This window comes from Panthera onca, chromosome D2 (assembly GCF_046562875.1).
Source record: "Panthera onca isolate mPanOnc1 chromosome D2, mPanOnc1 haplotype 2, whole genome shotgun sequence".
Taxonomy (NCBI): domain Eukaryota; kingdom Metazoa; phylum Chordata; class Mammalia; order Carnivora; family Felidae; genus Panthera; species Panthera onca.
The window spans coordinates 81,770,852-81,794,745 of NC_138349.1; the positions used below are offsets into that span (position 1 = coordinate 81,770,852).

A 23,894-nucleotide genomic window follows, 5' to 3' on the forward strand; every position below is an offset into this window, starting at 1 on the left:
ACTGAGCCACCCAAGCACCCCAGTGGTCAAGAAGTTTCTAAGTGATGAGTTTTTGAACAGTTACAGGAGAGGAGCAGACAGGGAGGAAATGGAACGCACCCGTTACCCCTGGTGCTGTGTCCTAGAACAGCCACCCACCCAGGGCCCTCTCCTCTGTTTCCCACTCACCTGCTCTTTCCCGCACGAGCACACTAACACATCACATCACCCTTCATCTGGCTGCTGGTCACTTTGGTCTTTGAGTAACAGAACAAAGCATTTGTTTACCCTCAAATGTACATTAGCTCTCAGCTTAAGAGCCTGCTTCTATCTGGCAAGTAGTACCCTTCTTTTCAAAATTTGAGGTTAATAATGGATTTTTGCAATGGAGTACTGAATGCTTTGTGTGTATGTAGGAGACGATGAAAGTTTCCGACGTCCACGTTCCTGAATGATCCACACAGACACCAGCACTCTACCGGCTGGTGCTATTCTCAGTGCTGTGAAAACAATGAACTCTCCTACCCACCTCTCTGGCTCCCAACATCCCAGAATTGACCAGAATTCACCAGAGGCCTGTCTGCCCTTCTCTTTCTAGAGTCTGAAAGTCCACAGAAAGGCAACATGAATGAGGAGAAAAAGAAGGAAATAGGAAGCAGACAGAAACCATAGAGGAATTACTGCCATGGAACTCAATTTGTCACAAAAACTGTTAAAAAAGAAAACTTGGGATTTTAACAGCTCTGTAGTCCTTTCAAGCAGTAAAATCTGATGACAGGCAAAATAGATTTTTAACTGGGTGGACCCAGAAATCACATCACCATGGAAGGATGTTTTCCAAAGTTTTCTGAACCTGAACTATTTATAAGTGTGTGGGCCGTATCTGAACAATTCATCTCTTTATGCAAGGAACATTACAAGTAATCAAAGGCCGTTCATGTTCCCTACTGTGCTTATTTTTTGAAAAGCTGCTTCAAGTAACAACAACAACGATAAAAATCATGCAAAAAAAGCAAATAAACTACAAAAGTAATACTTACCTTTGCATCATCTATGTCAAAAACATCACACCAAGGAGATTTAACACCTTTAATTGCCAGGTCAAATGAACAGGTAAAAAAAGCTACCTGAATTAAATCTGGGGGGGGAAAAAGAAAGGTAAAATTTGTGAGTTACTGTTTTCTGTAATCTTCCAAAGGCTGAATGTCTACAGAATGTCACGTGCAGCCAGTCAGAGGACCTGGGCACGTCTAGCATGGAGAAAACACGACTCAGCTTCTTCCTGGCCATCACAGACGACTCACTGTGTACTATCCCTAACATAAGGAACTGTCAGGAAGAAACCACGAGGAGGTACAAATTTCAGTCCAATGAAAATAAGATGCTTTCTCTCTACAAAACGGTAACTTTTTCAGGTTTTACAAGTAAGGTGTTTGTTAAGAGCATATTTGCCTAACGAACCCAACAAAAAGTTTAATCCAAGAACTTGTTAAACAGAACTTGCTTTTGTTCGTTTTAGAGGGCTGGAGGAGGGGCGCCTGGGTGGCGCAGTCGGTTAAGCGTCCGACTTCAGCCAGGTCACGATCTCGCGGTCCGTGAGTTCGAGCCCCGCGTCAGGCTCTGGGCTGATGGCTCGGAGCCTGGAGCCTGTTTCCGATTCTGTGTCTCCCTCTCTCTCTGCCCCTCCCCCGTTCATGCTATGTCTCTCTCTGTCCCAAAAATAAATAAAAAACGTTGAAAAAAAAAAAAAATTAAAAAATTAAAAAATTAAAAAAAATTAGAGGGCTGGAGGAGGGGACATAAAGTTATAAGCTTTCGGTCCTCATCTTGAAAATCAGCAATAAGTTCTGAACAGTTCTCTTCGTCACACAATTCACACTGTAACTGTTACGAAGGAGAGAGGATATAAAAAGGGAGAAAAGAACGCAGAAGGCGGTGAGGAAAGAACGGGCAAAGTGGATCAGGTCAGGAGGAAGGTGAGACAAAGGTCAAGAAGGAGAGAAACAAGCAGGGAACTCACACACTGGAGAGAGGGGGCGCTAACAGCATCCGTTTTTCAAACTTGGCTGCTCAGTCAGGCAGATTTCCGAGCAAGGTACCTGGATTTTTACGCTGCTAACTAGCCGATTACATTTAGATGCACCTGGAATTTGACAAGAAGGAAGAAGGCAACAAGTCCCCGGGGCCATGAAAGGTGGCTATGCCAGTACCAGATGAGAGCAGTGCTCTCTGGTCACGGCAAAATGGGTGACACTCGGTGTCAGAGAGAGAGAGAAAGAAAGTCCGCTGCGAGGCTGCCTCCTACGCTTTACTTTTATTCTTTAATTTCAGAGTCTTTCCGCATTCCCAAGAAACCAGTTTTGATTTTAAAGAACTTCCCTAAAGCAGCATATAGTACAAAAAGAATATTTAATTGAGAATACACGTAGAAGTCACTTAAAACCTTTCTTACGTAAACAAAAGGGTTTATATTCCTAATACCTAACATACCATAGTGACTCCTAAGTGCCAAGGACCTTTGATGAAAGAGCCGGACTCATTCACACCCAAAGTTCCAGTTCTGAAGCTGTGAAAGTCAATCCTAATGATCTATTCTTCCACTAGAAGGGAGTCGACAGAAAAATCTCACCAAAAAACACTTACGATGATGACAGGCTATGGAACCTAACTCTGCCACTAATCATCCTGAGCAAGTGACTCTAACCTCTCAGGTCTCAATCTCCCCACCTGCAAAACAGAAATGTGAGGAAGTCTCTCAGGAGTTACAGCTCTGACCCATCTACTATGAACATGCTGATCTCTTGGTCAGTCTTGTGGAACCACAAAAATATTTCAGATGGATCAGAGATTTAAATGTTAAAAAGCCAGGTGCGCCTGGCTGGCTCAATCAGTTAAGTGTCTGACTCTTGATTTCGGGTCAGGCCACAATCTCATTGTTCGTGGGATTGAGCCCCACATCGGGCTCTACGCTGACAGCGTGGAACCTGCTTGGGGTTCTGTCTCTCTCTCTCTCTGTCTCTTTCTCTCTCTGCCCCTCCCTGGCTTGTGCTCACACACGCTCACTCTCTCTCTCTCTCTCTGTCAAAAATAAATAAAAATTAAAAAAATAAAACATTAAAAAACTAAAATAAAATAAAGGAAAACATAGGAAAATATAATAATCTTGGGTTAAGGGAGGATTCCTAGGCAAAATACAACACTGAACAGCCATAACAAAAAGACATACATGGCTACGTAAAAGATGTAAAGTGTATAATCAAAGGCACCATAAACACAGTTAAAAAGTGTGCAACAAATTAAGAGAAAATGTTAGCAACATACGATACGGAAAAGACTTATCCTTTGTAAAGCAAAATTAAAGGACATATAATTGACATATCCATAACACATAAAGGGTACCTATGACCAATAAGAAAAACAAAAAACAATCCAAGAGAAAATGGACAAGGTAATGAAGAGGCAATTCCCAGAAGGAATGCAAACAGCCAACACACATATGAAGAGAGGCTCATCCTCACAAGTAACCAAAGACATGCAAATTAAAGCTAGATACCATTTTTCATTAATCAAATTGGCAAAAATCAAAATGACTAAAGGGGCGCCTAGGTGGCTCAGTTGGTTGTGTCTGACTCTTCGGTTTTGGCCCAGGTCATAATCTCGTGGTTCCTGATTTTGAGCCCCACGTCTGGCTTTGCGCTGACAGCGTGGAGCCTACCTGGGATATATTCTCTCCCTCTCTCTCTGCCTCCACTCCCCTGCTCCCTCTCTCAAAATAAATAAAAAATTTAAAAAATGACTAATGGTAACCACTGTTGGATAAAATAGGAAAAGTGAGCATCTCATATATTGATATAAATTTTTCTACACTTTCACAGAACAATTTGGAAATATACGTCAAGAGGTAAAATATGCACTGTCCTTAACCCAACAACTCCAACCTACAGTATTTATCTTACAGATAAATTCTCCAGGGCAAAACCCAGACTGTAAGAATGTTCACTGTAGCATCATTCAAAAGAGTGACAAACTACGAAAAACCGCAGTAGGAAAGTGATTTCCTAGAAAAAGAATTTGCACTGTATTAGCTCCAAGCTCCCTCCACCAGTGAAATCTGAAGGGTTAAGTAAGTTTTTAATTATCACTGACCTAGAAATTCAATTATATAGCCTGTGAAATAACATAAAATTCAGAACAAGACAGATCTGCATAAGACAGATATTCTACTAAGTAAAAATGATTATATACATCATCATCCCTCTACGTTTAAAAAAAAAAAAAAAGAAAGAAAAAGCATTTAAATAGCTACAATATTTTTGAGAAGTTACTCTGCCAGGCAGTGTGCTAATAACACTTTATGTGAATTAAAGAATCCTTGCAATAATCCTAAAAGAAAGGTACAATTCCTATACCCATTTTACAGAGGAAAAACTATGGCCTAGAGATATTAAGGAACTTGCCAAAGACCAGAGAGTTAGTCGATAGTATAACAGGGTCAAGATTCAAATGGAAACAGTCCAACTCCAGACCCCAGGATTTCAACAACCACGCTTAGAGCCTCCAGAGAGAAGTTGCTCTCAGCTACTCCATCAGTAAAACACAACATCTGTTTCCAGTCAGAGACCATTGTTTTTACAAAATTTTTTTTTTAATGTTTATTTATTTTTGAAGGAGAGAGAGACAGAGCATGAGCGGGGGAAGAGCAGAGAGAGAGAGGGAGACACAGAATTCGAAGCAGGCTCCAGGCTCTGAGCTGTCAGCACAGAGCCTGATGTGGGGCTCGAACTCACAAACTGTGAGCTCGTGACCTGAGCCGAGGTCGGCTGCTTAACCAACTGAGCCACCCCGGTGCCCCTAAATATTGTTTTTTAAAAAATCTTCAGTCTTACCACCCACTAACAGAATAATGGCTAGACACTACTATAGTTATATAATGGAATTCTGTACAGAAGTTTAAAATGTAAGACTAAAATCACACACGTTAAATGAAAAATAAAAAGGTGAATTAAAATTGAATTTCAGACTGCTATCATAGTTTCATACCATTCACGAAAGTTTTAAAACCTGCAAAACAATATCCCATTTATGTACAGGAACCTAAATATAATAACTGGCATGGGATGATTTAAATGCTCAGTTCGTGACAATGGTTACCACTGGGAAAAAAAGAAGAGGAATGAAATCCTGAGAGGAACCAAAGGACCTCAAGTGATTTAAAGCGACTCACTGCGGCGTGTTAAAATTTGATAAAACTGAGTTGTGGGTATACTGACGCTCATTAGATTAGCCTTTATGACTATACGTTTAAATGGCTTCCCATTAAATAATTGATTTTTTTAAAGATTTTATTTGCAGGGCGCCTGGGTGGCTCAGTCGGTTAGGGATGTGACTTCAGCTCAGGTCATGATCTCACACCTTGTGAGTTCCTGCCCCGCGTTGGCTCAGAGCCTGAAGCCTGCTTTGGATTCTGAGCCTCTGTCTCTCTCTGTTCCTCCTCTGCTAGCACCCTGTCTCGGTCTCTCTCTCTCAAAAATCAACATTTAAAAAAAAAAAAAAAAGTGTATATATATCTATACATATATATATAGATATATATACAAGATATATATATCTATATATATACAAGATATATAGATATAGATATATATTTTTTTTTAAAACAAGATTTTATTTTCAAGCAATCTCCACATTCAAAGTGGGGTCTGACCTTACCACCCTGTGATCCACAGTCACATGCCCTACTGACTGAGCCAGCCAGGTGCCCCTAAAATAAATAATTTTTAAAGCTCTATAGGTGATCTCAATGTTTAGCACTTTTGAGGAAAGAGAAAAAAATTCAATTTTAAACGCTAGTCTCGCATCTTCACTATTTTGATGCTTACAAAGCATTCAGGCTCCATGATTCTAATCTTTTTCTCCCCCATCTCCTACTTCTAGTCTTTTGGAAACTTATTTACATCACACAAAATCCACAATCTTTGTATGCACATTTGTCCACTTCTGTAGTGTGATTTATAAATTCTTAGAAATCAGGGGAAAATCTTACTACTTTTTCTTAAATTCCTATAGGTAGGTGACCACGTGCCCTGGCTTTCCACCTGCGTTCCCAGCATAAGTATTAATAGTGTCTTTCAAGCGTCCCAGGTTGCATAACAAATTGCCAGTCAGCCCATCCACTGCAATATCTACTGAGAGACACAACTGTTCATTTTTTTTAGCATCTCTAGGCTTAAAAGCCTCAAACAAAATACCCACAGCACTTTGCTTTTCACTTTCTAATACCCTCTTGAAACATTAACCTGGACATACTTCTCAACGGCTTCAAAAGCTGAAAAAGTAATATAGTATTTCACTTGGGGAGATAATTCAAAAATACACTTTTTGTTTTATAAAGTATGCTTACAGTTAAAGCTTTATATACCTCTGCCCTCAATAAAAAAGTTCCAGGATATTGCAAGACTCTTGTATATTAATTTACATACAGTTCAAGGAAGAATATGACTCTAAAAACAGTAAGCACGGGACACACAATTTTCTTGACCTAGAACACATTATCTTCTTAGTGTAAAATCAATTGTGGGCCTTTAAAAGGAATAACTTTATGCTTCCATATTTTTTCATTTTCAGACTTCAAGAAACATTTAAATTATTTCAGAGTTCAAATGAAAGAGAAGGGGCACATTACCTGCATTTAAATTGTTGACTGGCACTTGCAAAGTAGCTGCGACCTTTTTTAAAATGTTCTGCATTTCTGGTCCCGTTTTGAAGGCTTCTACATGATAAAGTGCCGTGGCATTCTTTTCCACTTCAGTTAAAAACTTCTCACAGTGATCGAAGAACCTCATTAGTTTATCATTAATTCTTGGAGGTCCACACTCCATATCTGAGAGAAAAAAAATTATTTATTCATTATATATACCATTGGCCTAAATGACGATCTCAAATTATTGAAAATTTCGTTTTGAGTGTGAAAAAGAACACTAAAAACCTGCTTATTTATTGGCGTGTCTGAAATAAGTGCACACCGACCAAGCAAGGGCCAAACTGTGGAATGACCGTAATTCATGAGAGTCTGTGGTGGAGAAGACTACAGAAACAGAGGATCAAATACAAAATAAAATGTTACCGCATGCAGTACTACACAATGAAAAAAGGTAGCTGAAGTAAGTATTTTCTTAAAGAAAACAAAAATAGAGATGAAAATCATCAAACGTGCAAAAATGTGTTCTATTAAGTATCACTTCTGCCAGGCACAGAAAACTTGGGAAAGCAAATTGAAAAGTAGCAAAATTCTTAATTACAAAGTGAGAGACGAATTCAACCGATCAAATCTGTTTTTCTACCCTAAGCCAAAATCTAAATAGGGTGTTTTATTTTCTCGATTAACATGCCCAACGCTGTTACTTTCCAAAACATTCCGCTTTGGACAAAAACTACTGACAACAGCACAAAATACAGGAACCGAGTTTCAGGTCTTCCATTTCACGGTGCCTCTAATTTTGGCCTATTTTATAACGAAAGTTCCCAAAGACCTTCCATTTAGGTCTTGGGAATTACATATTTCGCTGATTTGGCAGTGAATATGTATTGTAATAGCATCTGCAATCATGCGTTAACTACCGGGTACCCTTTAAGTTTTTTCGGTCATATTCAAAACACATCCATTTCAGTCCTCGTTTCTCCAATAATTTACCATGAAAAGAACACCAAGAATACTACTTCTGTCTACAAAATGAGAAAATGAATGAAGTTATTATTTTGCTTTGGATGTGGGTGTGAAAAAATATATGGATGGATGTGTGTGTATCCATTTTCAGAAGATCCTGAAATGGATAATTTTGCCCACTTTAACTGCCAATTGGATTACAGTTCCAAAAACATCTTGACTTGGAAGTAAGTGACCTTTGTCATCTTTCTCTGCGGACTCAAAATATGGTTTCCCAAGTGGACCTGGATATTTCATCCTTGCTATTATCTCATTACGGCTGCTCTTTAAACAGAAAACAAAACAAAAAGCTATTGTCCCGTTTCTGTAAGAATACAAAACCTAACTCAGTGGCCTCTCTCAAAAGCCTGGATGTACACAACAGGCAAACCAACGGTCTATGGATTATAATGATGTAGCCAGACAAAGAGTTCAATCTCTAAGAACTCATCTCAGGAGGTCCAGGAGCCCCTTTTTTATATACACTGTATATATTGTGCTACACTGAAGTATGTTCTGCTTTTAACATGCAGCTCTCAGATTTGTGGGGCATCTTCACTCACGTTAATCATTAAAAAGCACAATTCAACAAGTGACTAAACACAAGTCAGCCGACGGTTACCCGCACAGCAGTAACAGGACGCAGGAATGGCCTCCTGGAAATGGCTGAGCTTCGCTGAAGAGAATGCTCCTGGAGAAACGGCAAACCAGTCTACTCCTAATTTACTTTTCACTGGGGTTTAAAGCTAAACAATGTCTCACCTCATCTCTGACCTTAAAAGTGGCCAAGAAAACATGAACACGTGCCCGTCTCTCTGGCACAAGCACGTTGTATTTTTCGTCTTCATTCTTAAGTCACGGGACAAATGGAAGGTAGAATGCAGGGCATAATGGTTAGGAGCCCACGTGCCGAATCACATCTCCCGGGCCCATACCCAGCCATATGAAAGCAGGCTAATTATTTAGTGTTTCTGTGTCTCAATTTCCTCTTCTGTTACGTGGGGAGAAAATACTGCCAACCTCAGAGAGCTTTTGTAAGGATTTAGTGAAATAAATGTTAGGCATGCCTGGCACACAGCCTACACCGTAGCTGGCCTTAAGAGTATGTGATTAGTATCTGTGACTATTAAAAATTTTCTGAGGGGGGGAAAAAAAGGCACCGGTTCAAGGGAGAAAAAGAAGACACTGATTCCTGGCCTGACTCTAGTCCTCAAACTCACCAAGGACAATCAACAAGGCATACTCTGGGGCCCGGCTTCTTCACCTGCGGAATAGACGGTCTCTCTTATTTTGCAAAAGAGTAAGTGATGGAATAAATTAGGAGAGAACTGAGCAGCGACCGTGAATCACAGCTAAGGGATGGTACTCTACAGTACAAACAAGAACAAAACAGAGAAAAAAGTGATGAGGGAGCCTGGGGCGGGCTGAGGACAAAATGCAAGCTAGCACACACCCCCATTCTGCCCCCTGCAGGTGGGATCTGTGTGATAGTCCTCAGGCTCTCCTGGTGACCAAGGACAAAGGACAGGAAAGAAAACAAATCGCTAACTGATAGAGATCACAGTCACACGGGACAGGAGTCTCCATCAGTTTACAAATATCTTAGTAAATACAAGAAAAAACCTTATCGACAGCATAATCTCCAAAAACCTGTAGACTCAGTTTCCTGGAGCCCCAACATCCCCCTCCGTAGTGATGTGGGGAACAAAGGCAGAAGGAAATGGAAGGTAACATCAAATTTCTTTATAAAGCTGCAACCCATGGACAAATACTGGAGACAAATACAGAGTAGACCATTTCTGCAGAACCCCCAACTGCTAATGCCTTGCTAGAAGGAAACAACCTTAGCTAGACTGGAGTCCTCTGTAGCATCCAAGGTCCCTCTGGAGGCCTCCCTTTTGACTTTATCTCCCCATCTCCGGAGTCTAAAACCAGCCATTCTTCACAACCCCAGTGCAGCTCTTCCTGACCACGGGTCCTGTCCCCTGCTTTAATAAAATCACCTTTTTGCACCAAAGACGTCTTCAAGAATTTTCTTGGCCGTAGGCTCTGGATCACCCCACCATCGCCCAAAACCTCATCAAAAGCACAGCAGTAAAGAAAGTTTGAGAGTAGCTTCCTTATAGCAGGATGTGGGTCAAGAACCGGCACGTAAAAAGGAAAACAAAACAAAACAACCCAATAGTATCAGAAGCAAAGCCCGAGGAAGAAAAGTCCCAGGTTGTATTTACCAAGTGCGCGCGACTACACAACTATGGAACTAGCTGCCAGGGAGGGAGGAAAGGCGAAGGTGGGTGCTCAGAGGTGGCGCACTTCTATTAGGGAATGGTGGATCAAAGAGTGCCCCCCTCCGTCTCCTTTCTGGTCGAACGCCCCAACACCTACGGCTGTGTCCCGCCGACACCTGATCAAAGGACAAATGAATGTGTGCTGGAAGCCGGAGGTCGCTAAGTCTTGAAGGGGTGCTGGGGGGGGGGGAGGGGGGGGCGAGGTGAGCGGAGTCCGAGGAGGGGCGGAGGCTCCGGGGCACAGAGGGAGGTGAGGGGAGCCCGGAGAGGAGCCGGGGCTCCGGAGACGGGGGGAGGTGAGGTGAGCCGATGGCTGGGGAAGACAAAGAGCGCGGAGGAACCCAGGCAGGGGGCCCCGCCCCGGGCCCGGGCTGTCACCTGCGACGTCGGGCGGCGGCAAGCCGGGGTGGTAGTGCTCCCACAGCCCCTGCAGGAAGGCGGCGCCGCTGTCCACGCAGCGGTGTTTGGAGCTGGTGACCAGCCGCAGGCGGCCGTAGTTCTCGAGGCTGAACAGGGCCGGGAAGAGGGAGGCCAGGCGCAGCGCCAGCTGTCGCATGTCCTGCCGTCCCTTCTCCACCAGCTGCCCGTCCATCCAGTCCGCGTACCACAGCGGCCAGTCGGCCAGCGCGGCGCCCAGGTCGCGGCCGCCGGCGGGGCCGGCGCGGCCGTCGCCGGACGGGCGGGCCTGCAGCAGGCCGTGCAGCTGCCGCAGTTTGCGGATCTGCTTGGCCGTGGGGTAGCGGGTGCCGTGGCGGATGAGGGCGACCAGCTGCACCGGCGTGCAGGCGTCCTCCAGCAGCTCGGGGTCCCTCCGCGGCGCCTCGGGGTCCGGCAGCAGCCCGGGGTTGGCATCCTCGTAGCGGGTCTTGGTGCCGAAGTAGGGGCTGAGCGCGGAGGCCGCGGGGTCGTCCGGCTCCAGGAGGGAGCAGCGCGAGAGCGACGAGAGCAGCGCCACAGCCAGGGCCGCGACCGGCGCCACGGAGACCTTGAGGAGGCGCGGGGGGCCACGGAGCATGGTGCGGCGCGGCCCGCGAGGGGCGACGTGCGGGCCGGGGTCGCAACTTCCGGCTCCGGCGGGCAGGGGGCGGGTCCGGACGGCGCTTCCGGCCTGCGCCCCCAGGATTCGCCGCGCGGCGCGGCGCGGGCGCGCGGGCGGGGAGCGCCGAGGGGCTCGGGACGCCTGTGGCTCCGGTGGCGCCGGGACGGCCGCTCGCGGAGCTTCGGAGACCTGTGGCTGAGGGGCAGCCGGCGTCGGCTTGGCCTCCGGCGTGGGCGAGCTTCCGCGTAGCAGGCGCCTCCCAGGCTGACTCGAGGGCGCCCCCGCTCTTTGAATTTCTACGGCGGGAATGCGTCGGGACTGAGCCCGAGTCTCCCGAGGCTGACTCGTGCCCCGCCCCGCCCCGTTCATCTGCGTGTCTGAAAACGTCGTGTTTGAACCACCCACGGCCGGGGCACCTGAGGCGGTTGTTCAAAAATGTAGCTCCCCGGGCCCCGCCCCAGCGTGCCTCCCGGAGCCCCAGGCTCTTCTCCGGTTGCAGTCTGAAAATAGCACACGGCGAGGCGCAAGGGGGACCCGAAAGAGGCTCTGTCCTGCAGGAAGTCTAATTCCCGAGCCTTTGGTGGTATTGGGACCTGGGCCAGAGGAGCTGACCTCAGCCAGACAGCACCCCGGGATTGTGCTCGTTGATACCAGAGGCTTACAGAGCAGAGACACAGCGACCGTCATCTCCTGGGCGCCCTGAGTCACAGCCCAGCAGGTTGACTGCGTTACTAAGTGTGAGCTAACCTGCTATATGGAGCAAACTCTGCGCCCATGTAATTCCATACTCCAGTCAGCGGCTAGGTTTGTTCATACGTTCTTGCTCAGAATCTTTGCTCCAAGAAAAGAGGAGAAATCATAAATCGGAACCACACTTTGGTTTCTCCACTTGAACACCATTTCGTGCGCTAGTTGGGAAAAGAATAAAGATTGAAGAAGTCCTACGGTGATGCGAATTGAAGGAAATTTGGATCCTGTGTTTGTAAGGTCGCTTTTCTTTCAAAGACGCTACCACGCTGCCCCTGGTAAGCCCGCGTGCATCTTTACCTCTTTTCTCCTGGCGTATGTGGCTCTCTGGTTCAGAGAGGTGTGCCTCTGAATGTTAGCCACTGAAGAAAATGGTGGAAAATCACCAATAGATTCTAACTTGGGACGCTGCACATTTTAAGACATTCGTAGCAGGAAGTCATCTTCACATGGACAGGTGTTCTTTTTTTGTTAGGCCATTTTGTAGAACGTCTGAATATTTGTGGCCACCGATCAAGAACTTGACTCAAATTAACATTTGGTGAACCTTTTCTTTGCGGACTTCCTAACCCTTACATTAAAAGCAAAAAAGTTCATCTACTTATTTTGAGAGCAAGGGGTGGGGAGCGTGCGAGCAGGGAAGAGACAGAGAGAGAGAAAGAATCACAGGCAGGCTCCACACTGTCAGCGCAGAGCTGGGCTCAGGGCTCCATGTCACTAACGGTGAGATCATGACCTAAGCCAAAATCAAGAGTCAGATGCTTAATGGACTGAGCCATACAGGCACCCCTAACCTTGACATTTTATAGGCTGAAATGCTTGATAATACTTCTAAGTGCATTCAGCAAGCATTTGTACCAGATGTATGTCGTTATATTTTGGTTAATATATGCGCCTAATAACGATTGCCTCCCATGACTGATCTTTAGATCTGTATGTGTATGTAACCACATACAGAACCGCTGGCACACATTCTTTTACACTAAATTTGTCCCCAGCTTGATTTTTTCCTTAAATTTAAAAAATTTTTAAATGTTTATTTATTTTTGAGACAGAGTGGGGGGGTGGGGCGGGGGAGCAAGGAGAGAGAGGGAGATGCAGAATATGGGGCAGGCTCCAGGCTCTGAGCTGTCAGCACAGATCCTGACGTGGGGCTTGAACTCATGAACCGTGAGATCATGATCTGAGCTGAAGTCAGAGGCTTACCGGACTGAGCCACCCAGGCCCCCCCAGTTTTATTTTCCTTCTCATTCTCATTCTTCATCTGCTAGTATTATGCTGATTTATATATTTGTTAAACCTATTCCTATCATTTTGATGTTATGACAAGGTAACAAATGATGAAATTAAGCAACGCCTTCATGGTTTTTGCTAGGAAAAAGCCAGAGGTAGTATAAAGAGGACAATGAATATATGTAGAAGCTTTAGATCCAGACTCCAAGCTCGGCCCAGCATTAACTGAGTGATCTTGGGAAGTAACTCAAGTCCTCTGAGCCTTAGTTTCCTTATTTGAAAATTAGGAATTATTAGAACCTATATTGTGGGATTATTGTGCGAATCAGAGATGATATTTAAAATTTATATAAGAGGGTGCTATAAATAGTATTTTTATCATTAATAATGTTCACTGATATTATGTATTATTATTCCTGCACTAAGATGCAGAAGTCTCTAACAATTACAATGTATCACCTTACTTTTGAACATTAAAGTGAATGACTTTCAAAAGACATGCATCAAAGATCATTTCATAATTTTCTAATAATAAATATCTTCTCATCTTACTTAAAATGGGTTTCTTCTTAAAGCAGTGAGTAGCTTTTGAGAAGTTTTTTTTTTTTTTGGCATTCTTTTTTTTTTTACATCCAAGTTAGTTGGTAGTTGTAGATGCACTAGCATCTAGTGCAACAATGATTTCAGGAGGAGATTCCTTAGTGCCCCTTACCCATTTAGCCCATCCCCCCTCCACACCCCCTCCAGTGACCCTCTGTTTGTTCTCCATATTTAAGAATCTCTTCTGTTTTGTCCCCCTCCCTGTTTTTATATTATTTTTGTTTCCCTTCCCTTATGTTCATCTGTTTTGTTTCTTAAAGTCCTCATATGAGTGAAGTCATATGATTTTTGTCTTTCTCTGACTAATTTCGCTTAGCATAATACCCTCTAGTTCCATCTACGTAGTCGCGAATGGCAAGATTTCATTCTTTTTGATTGCTGAGTAATACTCCATTGTATCTATCTATCTATCTATCTATCTATCTATCTATCTATAGATAGATAGATATAGATCACATTTTCTTTATCCAGTCATCCATCGATGGACATTTGGGCTCTTTCCATACTTTGGCTATTGTTGATAGTGCTGCTATAAACATGGGGGTGCATGTGTCCCTTCAAAACAGCACACCTGTATCCCGTGGAGAAATGCCTAGTTGTGCAATTGCTGGGTCGCAGGGTAGTTCTATTTTTAGTTTTTTGAGGACTCTCCATACTGGTTTCCAGAGTGGCCGCACCAGCTTGCATTCCCACCAACAATGCAAAAGAGATCCTCTTTCTCCGCATCCTCGCCAACATCTGTTGTTGCCTGAGTTGATAATGTGAGCCATTCTGACAGGTGTGGTATCTCATTGTGGTTTGAATTTGTATTTCCCAGATGATGAACGATGTTGAGCATCTTTTCATGCATCTGTTAGCCATCTGGATGTCTTCTTTGGAGAAGTGTCTCTTCATGTCTTTTGCCCATTTCTTCACTGGATTATTTGTTTTTTGGGTGTTGAATTTGATAAGTTCTTTATAGATTTTGGATACTAACCCTTTATCTGATATGTCATTTGCAAATATCTTCTCCCATTCTGTCGGTTGCCTTTTAGTTTTGCTGATTGTTTTCTCTGTGCAGAAGCTTTTTATCTTGATGAGGTCCCAATAGTTCATTTTTTGCCTTTGTTTCCCTTGCCTCTGGAGACGTGTTGAGTAAGAAGTTGCTGCGGCCAAGATCAAAGAGGTTTTTTCCTGCTTTCTCCTCGAGGATTTTGATGGTTTCCTGTCTTACATTTAGGTCTTTCATCCACTTTGAGTTTATTTTTGTGTATGGTGTAAGAAAGTGGTCCAGGTTCATTTTTTGCCTGTCACTGTTCAGTTTTCCCAGCACCACTTGCTGAAGAGACTGTCTTTATTCCACTGAATATTTTTCTTGCTTTGTCAAAGATTAGTTGGCCATACGCTTGTGGGTCCGTTTCTGGGTTCTCTATTTTGTTCCATTGATCTGAGTGTCTGTTTTTGTGCCAGTACCATACTGTCTTGATGATTACAGCTTTGTAGTATAGCTTGAAGTCTGGGATTGTGATGCCTCCTGCTTCAGTTTCCTTTTTCAAGATTGCTTTGGCTATTCGGGGTCTTTTCTGGTTCCATACAAATTTTAGGATTATTTGTTCTAGCTCTCTGAAGAATGCTGGTGTTACTTTGATAGGGATTGCATTGAATATGTAGATTGCTTTGGGTGGTATCGACATTTTAACAATATTTGTTCTTCCTATCCAGGAGCATGGAATCTTTTTCCATTTTTTTTGTGTCTTCAATTTCTTTCATAAGCTTTCTATAGTTTTCAGTGTTTAGATTTTTCACCTCTTTGGTTATATCTATTCCTAGGTATTTTATGGTTTTTGGTGCATTGTAAATGGGACCGATTCCTTGATTTCTCTTTCTGTTGCTTCATTGCTGGTGTATAGGAATGCAACTGATTTCTGTGCATTGATTTTATATCAAGCAACTTTGCTGAATTCATGAATCAGTTCTAGCAGTCTTTTGGTGGAATCTTTTGGGTTTTCCATATAGAGTATCATGTCGTCTGTGAAGAGTGAAAGTTTGACCTCCTCCTGGCCGATTTGGATCCCTTTTATTTCTTTGTGTTGTCTGATTGCAGAGGCGAAGACTTCCAGTACTATGTTGAATAACAGTGGCGAGAGTGGACATCTGTGTCTTGTTCCTGACCTTAGGGGGAAAGCTCTCAGTTTTTCCCCACTGAGGATGATATTAGCATTGGGTCTTTCTTATATGGCTTTTATGATCTCGAGGTATGCTCCTTCTATCCCTACTTTCTTGAGGGTTTTTATCAAGAAGGGATGTTGTATTTTGTCTACATCTACTGAGAGACTCATGTGATTCTTGTCCTTTCTTTTATTGATAATGATGAATCACATTGATTGTTTTGTGGATATTGAACAAGCCCTGCATCCCAGGTATAAATCCCACTTGGTCGTGGTGAATAATTTTCTAATGTATTACTGGATCTGGTTGGCTAATATCTTATTGAGGATTCTTGCATCTGTGTTCATCAGGGAAATTGGTCTACAGTTCTCCTTTTTAGTGGGGTCTTTGTCTGGTTTTGGAATCAAGGTAATGCTGGCTTCATAGAAAGAGTTTGGAAGTTTTCCTTCCATTTCCATGTTTTGGAACAGCTTCAAGAGAATAGGTGTTAACTCTTCCTTAAATGTTTGGTAGAATTCCCCTGGAAATCCATCTGGCCCTGGACTCTTGTTTTTGGGGAGACTTTGATTACTAATTCTATTTCTTTACTGGTTATGGGTCTGTTCAGATTTTCTATTTCTTCTGTTTCAGTTTTGGTAGTGTATATGTATGGAGTTTGTCCATTTCTTCCAGATTGCCCATTTTATTGGCATATAATTTCTCATAATATTCTCTTATTATTGTTTAGGCAACAGGCCCTGCTCATCGTTTCATGTCTGTATGTTGGCTGCTCTTTGAGATAGTTGCCACCCGTACTCAGCTAGTACCCAGGAGTTTGCATGGTATAAAACGTGGCTGCCCCTTGGCAAAGACCGTGGATGGGCTGCCTTCTCTCCTATGGTGTTGTGAGCATGATAGCAATGTATTTGACAAATCTACCATAACACAAGAAGTTGAATGGAAAATTAATGGTTTGGGTTCCTTGAAGAGGTGACAGAGCATGGAACCAAGAGCACAGAGAACTTGATTTGGACTGAAACAAGAGGAGACCTTATTTTCCAAGAGAAGATTGGAGGGATGGACGCACAGGTTGATAAATTTTCTTGGTTTAGCAGGAGGGAATTGATGGATTTCAAGCTGATGGCCTCAGTTTCCTCAATGACTTAGGACGCAAGACTAAAGAGATGGGACAGTAGGATTTAGGTCTTCAGAATATGGAAATGGCTTGGATTTACAACTGAGAGGAATGGGAAACACAGAAAGTTAGGTGGTCAGCTCTGGGAATCCAACAGAGCGTAGAAGACTTGAATTGCTTGCGGTAGTGCAATTTTATCCAGAAGTGGACGTTGCCTGTTGTGTCTCCCAGAGTGGAAAAGAAAAAAGTTCAATTCTGTTGTTCTACATTATTCTAATTTGTCTTAAGCAGAACTTTTCTGGGACATCTGGATGACTCAGTGGGTTAAGTATCTGACTCTTGATTGCAGCTCAGGTCACGATCTCACAGTTCATGAGTTGGTTCAGGAGTTTGAGCCCTGCATCAGGCTCTGTGCTGACAGCATGGAGCCTGCTTGGGGTTCTCTTTCTCCCTTTCTGTCTGTTCTTCCCCACTCTCTCAATCTCTTTCTCTCTCAAAATAAATATATAAAATTTAAAAAATGTAGAGCTTTTCTAATCCATCCATTATATTAAAGAATACGGTATTTTTCCCAGATTATTCATAGGATTTCTAAAATAGTCATTCCACTTTTAAGATTGCATGATGTCAAATATAGTATTTTAAGTTACATCTATAATGTTTTTAAAAAAGGTTCCTAAAGAAGATGGCTTTCTGATGCAGAAACAATAAAGAAAGGAAAAGGGTAAATACTATGGGGGGAAGGGTAGACTGTCTGTGTAAGCATAGAAAGTATTGATTAAAAAAATGGTTTCTGGGGGCGCCTGGGTGGCTCAGTCAGTTAAGCGACTGACTCTTGGTTATGGCTCAGGTCCTGATCTCAGGGTTCATGAGTTCAAGCCTGCATCAGGCTCCGTGCTGACAGTGTGGAGCCTGCTTGGTATTCTCTCCCTCTCTCTGCCCCTCCTCCATTTGTGCTGTCTCTTCCGCTCTCAAAATAAATAAACTTAAAAAAAATTTAAACCATGGTTTCTGAAATTAGGCTTTCTGGTTTTCAAATTCCAGCTGCATCACTTAATATCTGTGAGATCTGGAGCAAGTTAAACTGTTGCCTCAACTGAGGATAATATCTATATCATAGGGTTGTTGATAGGATTAAATGAAGCAGTTTACATAAAGATGTGCTATAGTTCCTGGCCCCAAATCAGTATGTAATGTTTACTGAGCACAATTAAGATGTTTCTTATTGTCGCTTTTCCTTTAGCCAAGTAAACTGACAATGGCCAGCTTGTCATAGATCTTTGTGATCTCACAACTACATTAAGCAACTAACTTCGTGCCTGTGCCAAGAAAGCTTTAACTCTAGTATCTTACTGCCCTGCTGTTTCACTTTTCCTTTCCTGGTCATTGATTTAGTGCTTATTTGTTTTTTATTGCAGTAGAAATAGCCAAGAGAAGAAGGGACCATATGTATGGATGGGGCTGGTACGATCCATGCTTCAACAGCAGTCCCTTCAACCTTGCTTGAATGTGGAGGTTCGATAGACCACCAGACTCCAGAGATAAACTACCTTGGCTTGAAAGGAATGCTATCATCACTGATAGCTGAGCACTATGTTGTTCACCAGCATATGAAAGCTACGCTGAATTGTTTAACAACGTTGTGTTTCAACTGATGAGTAGAAAACTTCAATGAACCATGCACAATAATAGAGGTGACCTTTTATTTTACATTCTCTATTATACCTTGCTATGGGAGTTATTTTGCAGTGACAAAAGTTCCCGTCTAGTGTCTTGACACATCTTAAGATTTTGATATTGGAAATTCTTCCTTCCCATCGAATGTTGGTTCTATATCCATTGAACTATTTTAAGTGTTTAAATTGCCAGTATTCTTTTTGTGCTTTGCTATTCACTTTCTGGTCCTGGTCTACAAGGATTTTCCTGTACATGCCAGTACTGTTGTTCAGAGACATCATTTCCTTGAGAAGTCCCCTCCAAAATGTCTTGTTATCCCATCACAAAGATGAATAATGTGTTCTAAATCCTGGTAAAAATTTCTCCTCTTCCTTGTGTTTTTCAAGAACAAGCATAGACAACGGCAATAATTTAAACATCTTATTTTTCCCCGAAATGTTAGCTTTCCAAAATGGGAAGATCTCTTTGAGTGATTAGATCTTTAAGATAATTGGTTAGCTGACTTTAAAGCCATCGTTATTTCCTTATTCCCAAGAACAGAGAACTTTCAGAGAAAAGTTTATTAGTTCTTCTTTAATATATTAATAAGTTTCACGTTGTCTCACTGGCCCACACATGAACCAATCTTTCAGGTTTTGTCACTGTTTTCTTGTAACATAAACCCGTATTTCTTGGGTTGGGTTGCTTTGCCTATACTGTGTATCAGTAGGTGTTTCTAAGCTAGGAAAGCAGTGTAGGCATCTATGAACTCACATACTTGGTGGCAGCATTTTTAGTAAACAGGATAACTGCTCCAACTGAAGCAACCATTATGGTTCCATAAACAACACCCGTCATTCCCCCGCCTTTTTTGTCTTATATCTTGCACTGCCTTGTCTGATTCTGTACTCTAGGAGATAAAGCAGTTATTGCTAAATCATTCATTAGTTAATACCTTAGATGCAAGAGCCATGGTGAAAACTTGGTTGATTCTCAGATATTCATGCCTTGCATTAAGTAGACTGTCAGCAATTATTTGTTAAAAGGGTATAAGTATGAATGAATAAATGACATAGAGCAGACAGTATGGGAAGGTGAAATGTGGTAATAATATTGCTTTGTATTTATGCAATATAATTACCTTCCCAGCTATCCATGACATTGTGGATGTGGAAATCAAAACAAAGGTTAGGTGCCTTGTCTAAAGTCGTCTCATCTAACTAGTACTTAGTAGAACCAGTTCTGGAATGTTTCAGTGGAAAGAGCCATCTTTGTGTTTCTTTTCCTGACACCTACCCCATTCCTTACAAATGAACAGTGACCTCAAAAAGTGTCATTTGTAGGTGGGGCTAAAAGTATAAATATTGCATATAACGCTATAATAGTTACTATTAGTAAACCACTCAACATTCATTCTGCCTTTTTTCTTGGAATCAATGTGTGTACGTGTTCACCTTCAAGGAAGGTCACTCTGTCCCCACTTAAGGGAAGAGTCCTGATTGGTTTAAACCAATCCTGGTAACTATATTGTTCTTGCCAGTTTTGGTTAAATAAAGAGCATGTTAGGTACCTGGGTGGCTTAGTCATTAGGTATCCGAATCTGACTTCAACTCAGATCATGATCTCACGGTTTGTGAGTCTGAGTCCCTCATGGGGGTGATCTCGAGCCATGCTTTGGGTGAGCTCATGCCCCACTTCAGGTGAACCCTGCTTCTCTCTCCCTCCCTGTCTCTCTCTGCCTCTCATAGGATTCTGTCTTTCTCTCCCCCTCTTTTTCTCTGCCCCTCACTCACTTGTGCCCTCTCTCTCTCTCTTTAAAAAAAAAAAAAAAAACAAAAAAACATGTCACTCAATTCTAGGCACTGAGATATGAAGGACCATCTACTGAGCAGTTTCTGAGAAAGTTGTTTTGGTTCTAAAAAAGACGAGTGATGGGGCAATAAACACTCAACACTTTATAGGATCAGTGGATTGGAGATCCTAATGACTCAAAGGAGTATTGCAGTTGGCACAGTTCAATATTCTGGAAGGAAAGGAGATGGTATTCAGTGAATGAAATGCCTAAAATGGGTATTTCAAAGATGGTGGAGTACTTCTTATTGATTAAATGAGACAGTTTAGAATATAAGATTAAGAAAACTTAGCCAAGGCAAGTTATAGAATACAATTCTTTTAGAATTAAGGAGATACAAACAAAGAAAAAAAAAAACAGGCCAAGAAATCCCGACTCAAAATTTTTCCTCTGGTTCCAAATTTCTGTTCTTGCAGGATTTAAGCCCCAGTAGATCCTCACCTTCTAAAAGTCTATGCACTTCTCCCTCTATGCACCTCAAATCCCCAGCTCACTCAACAACTATTCCATGAAACTTATTTAAAAAAATTTATTTTACACCAACATTTTGTTTTTGATAGATTGGACTGATGGTTCGCAAAGACGAAAGAGATGGACAGCACCGAGATGCCAATAATTTTAAATATAATCTTAAAAAAAACTTCATTCTTAAAGTGAGTGAGAACAGTATACATAAGGAAGAGGCAACTGCCCTGGTCATTGTCACACGCAGATGTGATGACGGGACCTGCCACGGGCATCTTGCAAGCAGACAGGAGCCAGCTTGCAGACAAGACCAACACAGCAAGATGACACGGCCGAATGTGGACCCGATCCCTTCGTGATACTGTGGAGCTGATCAAGTAACCCAGGAGTGTGCTTGCCGTGGGCGCCCTGGCGTCTAAGGTAATACCCATCTTTACTGTTTAAACTACCCTTTGTCTCATTATTCTCCGCAGAAAGTCTCCTAGTTGGTATAAGTGCCCATTAAGCCTCATTAGCCCCTTAGGTTAAACGTCCTGTTGTGCCTTTCTTGATCTTGCTGAAGTCACCTCTTGAGAATAAAAGCAAATCCCAGATGGTGACTTTCTGATCCCAGCTCCTTAGACCGAGGTCTCTCACTCAGAATGATCATGGTTTAGGAAGCATGAGAAGCACAGGGAAGAAGAGGAGGTGTGTGGGCGGTGACGGTAATCTGGGTCAGACAAGGTGAAGTGTGAAGGCTAAGCAGGAGATACAATTGAACCTCACAGAGAAGGCAACTCTCCCAAGCACAGCCCTAGAAAGCCAGTCCTAGGGACTTAGGAGCCACATCTCTGGGGAGAGTGGTGGAATCCACATTACCGTACTGGCATCACTTAGATCCATGCTTTTCCCTCAAGGGGAGGAATCGTTGTTCATAGGATATCAGAGGACTCTTGTCATGCTTGTCTTCTTCAGAACCAGACCCAGTTATAAGGTGTTTCATGATGACATCACAGTCTAAAAATGAGAGGCTTGGTTTCAGTTTTTCCTGTAAATACCCAAGAGGCTCATGGCATTGGTCTCTCTCAGCTGGACACAAGTCTTAAGCGAATGGCCTAAACATCCAGTCTGGGCTGTTCTCTCCCATGACCTTAATTAAGCCTTTTTTGAACATCTTCATAAAGACATGGTAATATTCTATTTGTTATATGAGAGCTGTTCATGTGGATTAAGCAGTAAATCTAACAAATAGGCTATTCTTTCTCTGATGGCACAGAGGTATTTATTTATTTTTATGTTTTAGGCATTTAAGGAAAAAATTAATTCCTGGATATGTTAAATTGAGTTTGAGGGAAAAAGTAACAATAATAAGGATTAGAGCAGAAATAGAGAATGAAAAAACAATACAATCAATGAAACCAAAAACTGTTTCTTTGGAAAGATGAACAAATTGACAAACCTTTAGTTAGATTAAGAAAGTAAAAAAAGAATACTTAAACTACTAAAATCAGAAGTGAACGAGGAGATATTACTACTGACTACGGCAATAAAAAAAACAGCATAAGAGAATACTAGGAATAGCTGTATACCAAATAAATTGTACATCCTGGAGGAAATGGACAAATGCCTAGAAACACTCAAACTACCAAAACTGGCTCAAGAAGAAATAGAAAATCGGAAAAGACCTTTAATAAGAAGATTAGATCAACAATCAAAAATCTCCCAACAAAAAACCAAAACCAAAAGCAAAACAGAACAAAAAAGTCTCCCAACAAAGAAAGGCCTATTAAATGAATAGAAGAGGAAAAAATACTTCTCAATTCCTTCCTTGAGGCTGGCATTACCCTGATATCAAAGTCTGACAAGACACTACAAGAAAAGAAAACTACAGACCACTATCCTTTACAAATATAGACACCAAAATCCTCAACAGATGCTAGCAAATGAAATTCAGCAGCATATAAAAAGGATTATACACCACGGCCAAGGGGGGATTTAGGCAATAGTGGTTCAGCATACAAAATCAATCACTACATTAATAGAACGAAGGTTGGGGAGAGCCACATGGTCATCTCAATTGATGTGGAAAAAGCACTTGAGGCGCCTGGTTGGCTCAGTCGGTTGAGCGTCTGACTTGAGCTCGGGTCATGATCTCACAGTTTTGGGTTCCAGCCCTGCATGGGGCTCTGTGCTGACAGCTCGGAACCTGGAGCCTGCTTCCGATTCTGTGTCTCCCTCTCTCTCTGCCCCTCCCCCACTCATGCTCTGTCTCCCTCTCCCTCTCCCTCTCTCTCTCTCTCTCTCTCTCTCTCTCTCTCTCTCTGTCTCTCTCTCAAATAAAAATGTTAAAAGAAAAAGCACTTGATGACATCCAACATCCCTTCATGATACAAATATTCAGTAAACTAGGAATAGAAGAGAACCTTCTCAGCATGATAAAGGCTGTATATAAAAAACCTACAGCTAACATCATACCCAATGGGAAAGGATAGAAAGCTTTTCCTCTAATCCTGGGAACAAGACAAGAATGCCTGTTTTTGCCACTTCTGTTCAACATAGTGTTGGCAGTTCCAGAGCAATTAGACAAGAAAAAAGAAATAAAGTACACCCAAATTGGAAATGAAGAAGAAAAACTGCCTATATCACAGATTATATAAATGTAGAAAACATTAAGAATTCATGCAAATATGCATACATACTCCCCCACATACTCCTTTTAGAGCTAATTAATGAATTCAGCAAAATTGAAGGCTACAAAATGACACAGAAATCAACTCAATTTTTATATACTAGCAATGGAAAATCTGAAAAGGAAATTAAGACAATTCCATTTGCAATAACAGCCAAAAGAATGAAATACTTAGGAATAAATTTAACCAATGAGAGGCACAAAACTTCTATACTGAAAACTATAAAATATTGCTTAAAGAATTAGAGAAACCGATGGGGTTAAGATTGCAAAGCAGCATGGAGCCTTTAAGTTTGTCTTATTCCTGAAACTCAGATCACCACCAAATCACTTTGAACACATAGGAAATTGATCTGAGGATTAAAACAACAGTCTGCATAGCGTGAGCCGCAGAACTCGGTAC

The 23,894-nt window shown here is 42.2% G+C and overlaps 2 protein-coding genes across 5 annotated transcripts in view; one reads left to right on the forward strand and one right to left on the reverse strand.

Annotated features, from left to right (window-relative positions):
* The window catches only part of MINPP1 (multiple inositol-polyphosphate phosphatase 1), a 47,563-nt gene extending 36,166 nt beyond the window's left edge, over window positions 1-11,397 (reverse strand). Inside the window, exons 1-3 of one of the 2 annotated variants that reach the window (XR_009613200.3) lie at window positions 10,348-11,397; window positions 6,662-6,859; window positions 1,020-1,117 (exon numbers count right to left, since the gene is read on the reverse strand). Coding sequence is in view for 1 of the 2 variants with exons in the window: in XM_060643001.3 (XP_060498984.2) it covers window positions 1,020-1,117; window positions 6,662-6,859; window positions 10,348-11,377 (1,326 nt within the window). In the remaining variant the exon portion in view is untranslated. The remainder of the gene's footprint in view (window positions 1-1,019; window positions 1,118-6,661; window positions 6,860-10,347) is intronic. The other variant, XM_060643001.3, reaches the window with a different exon arrangement.
* LOC132685555 (uncharacterized) overlaps window positions 11,283-23,894 on the forward strand; it is a 107,241-nt gene continuing 94,629 nt past the window's right edge. For all 3 annotated transcript variants that reach the window (XR_013550413.2, XR_013550414.2, XR_013550415.2), the window contains exons 1-3: window positions 11,283-12,033; window positions 18,269-18,544; window positions 20,919-21,243. The gene's annotated coding sequence lies outside the window, so the exon portion shown is untranslated. The remainder of the gene's footprint in view (window positions 12,034-18,268; window positions 18,545-20,918; window positions 21,244-23,894) is intronic.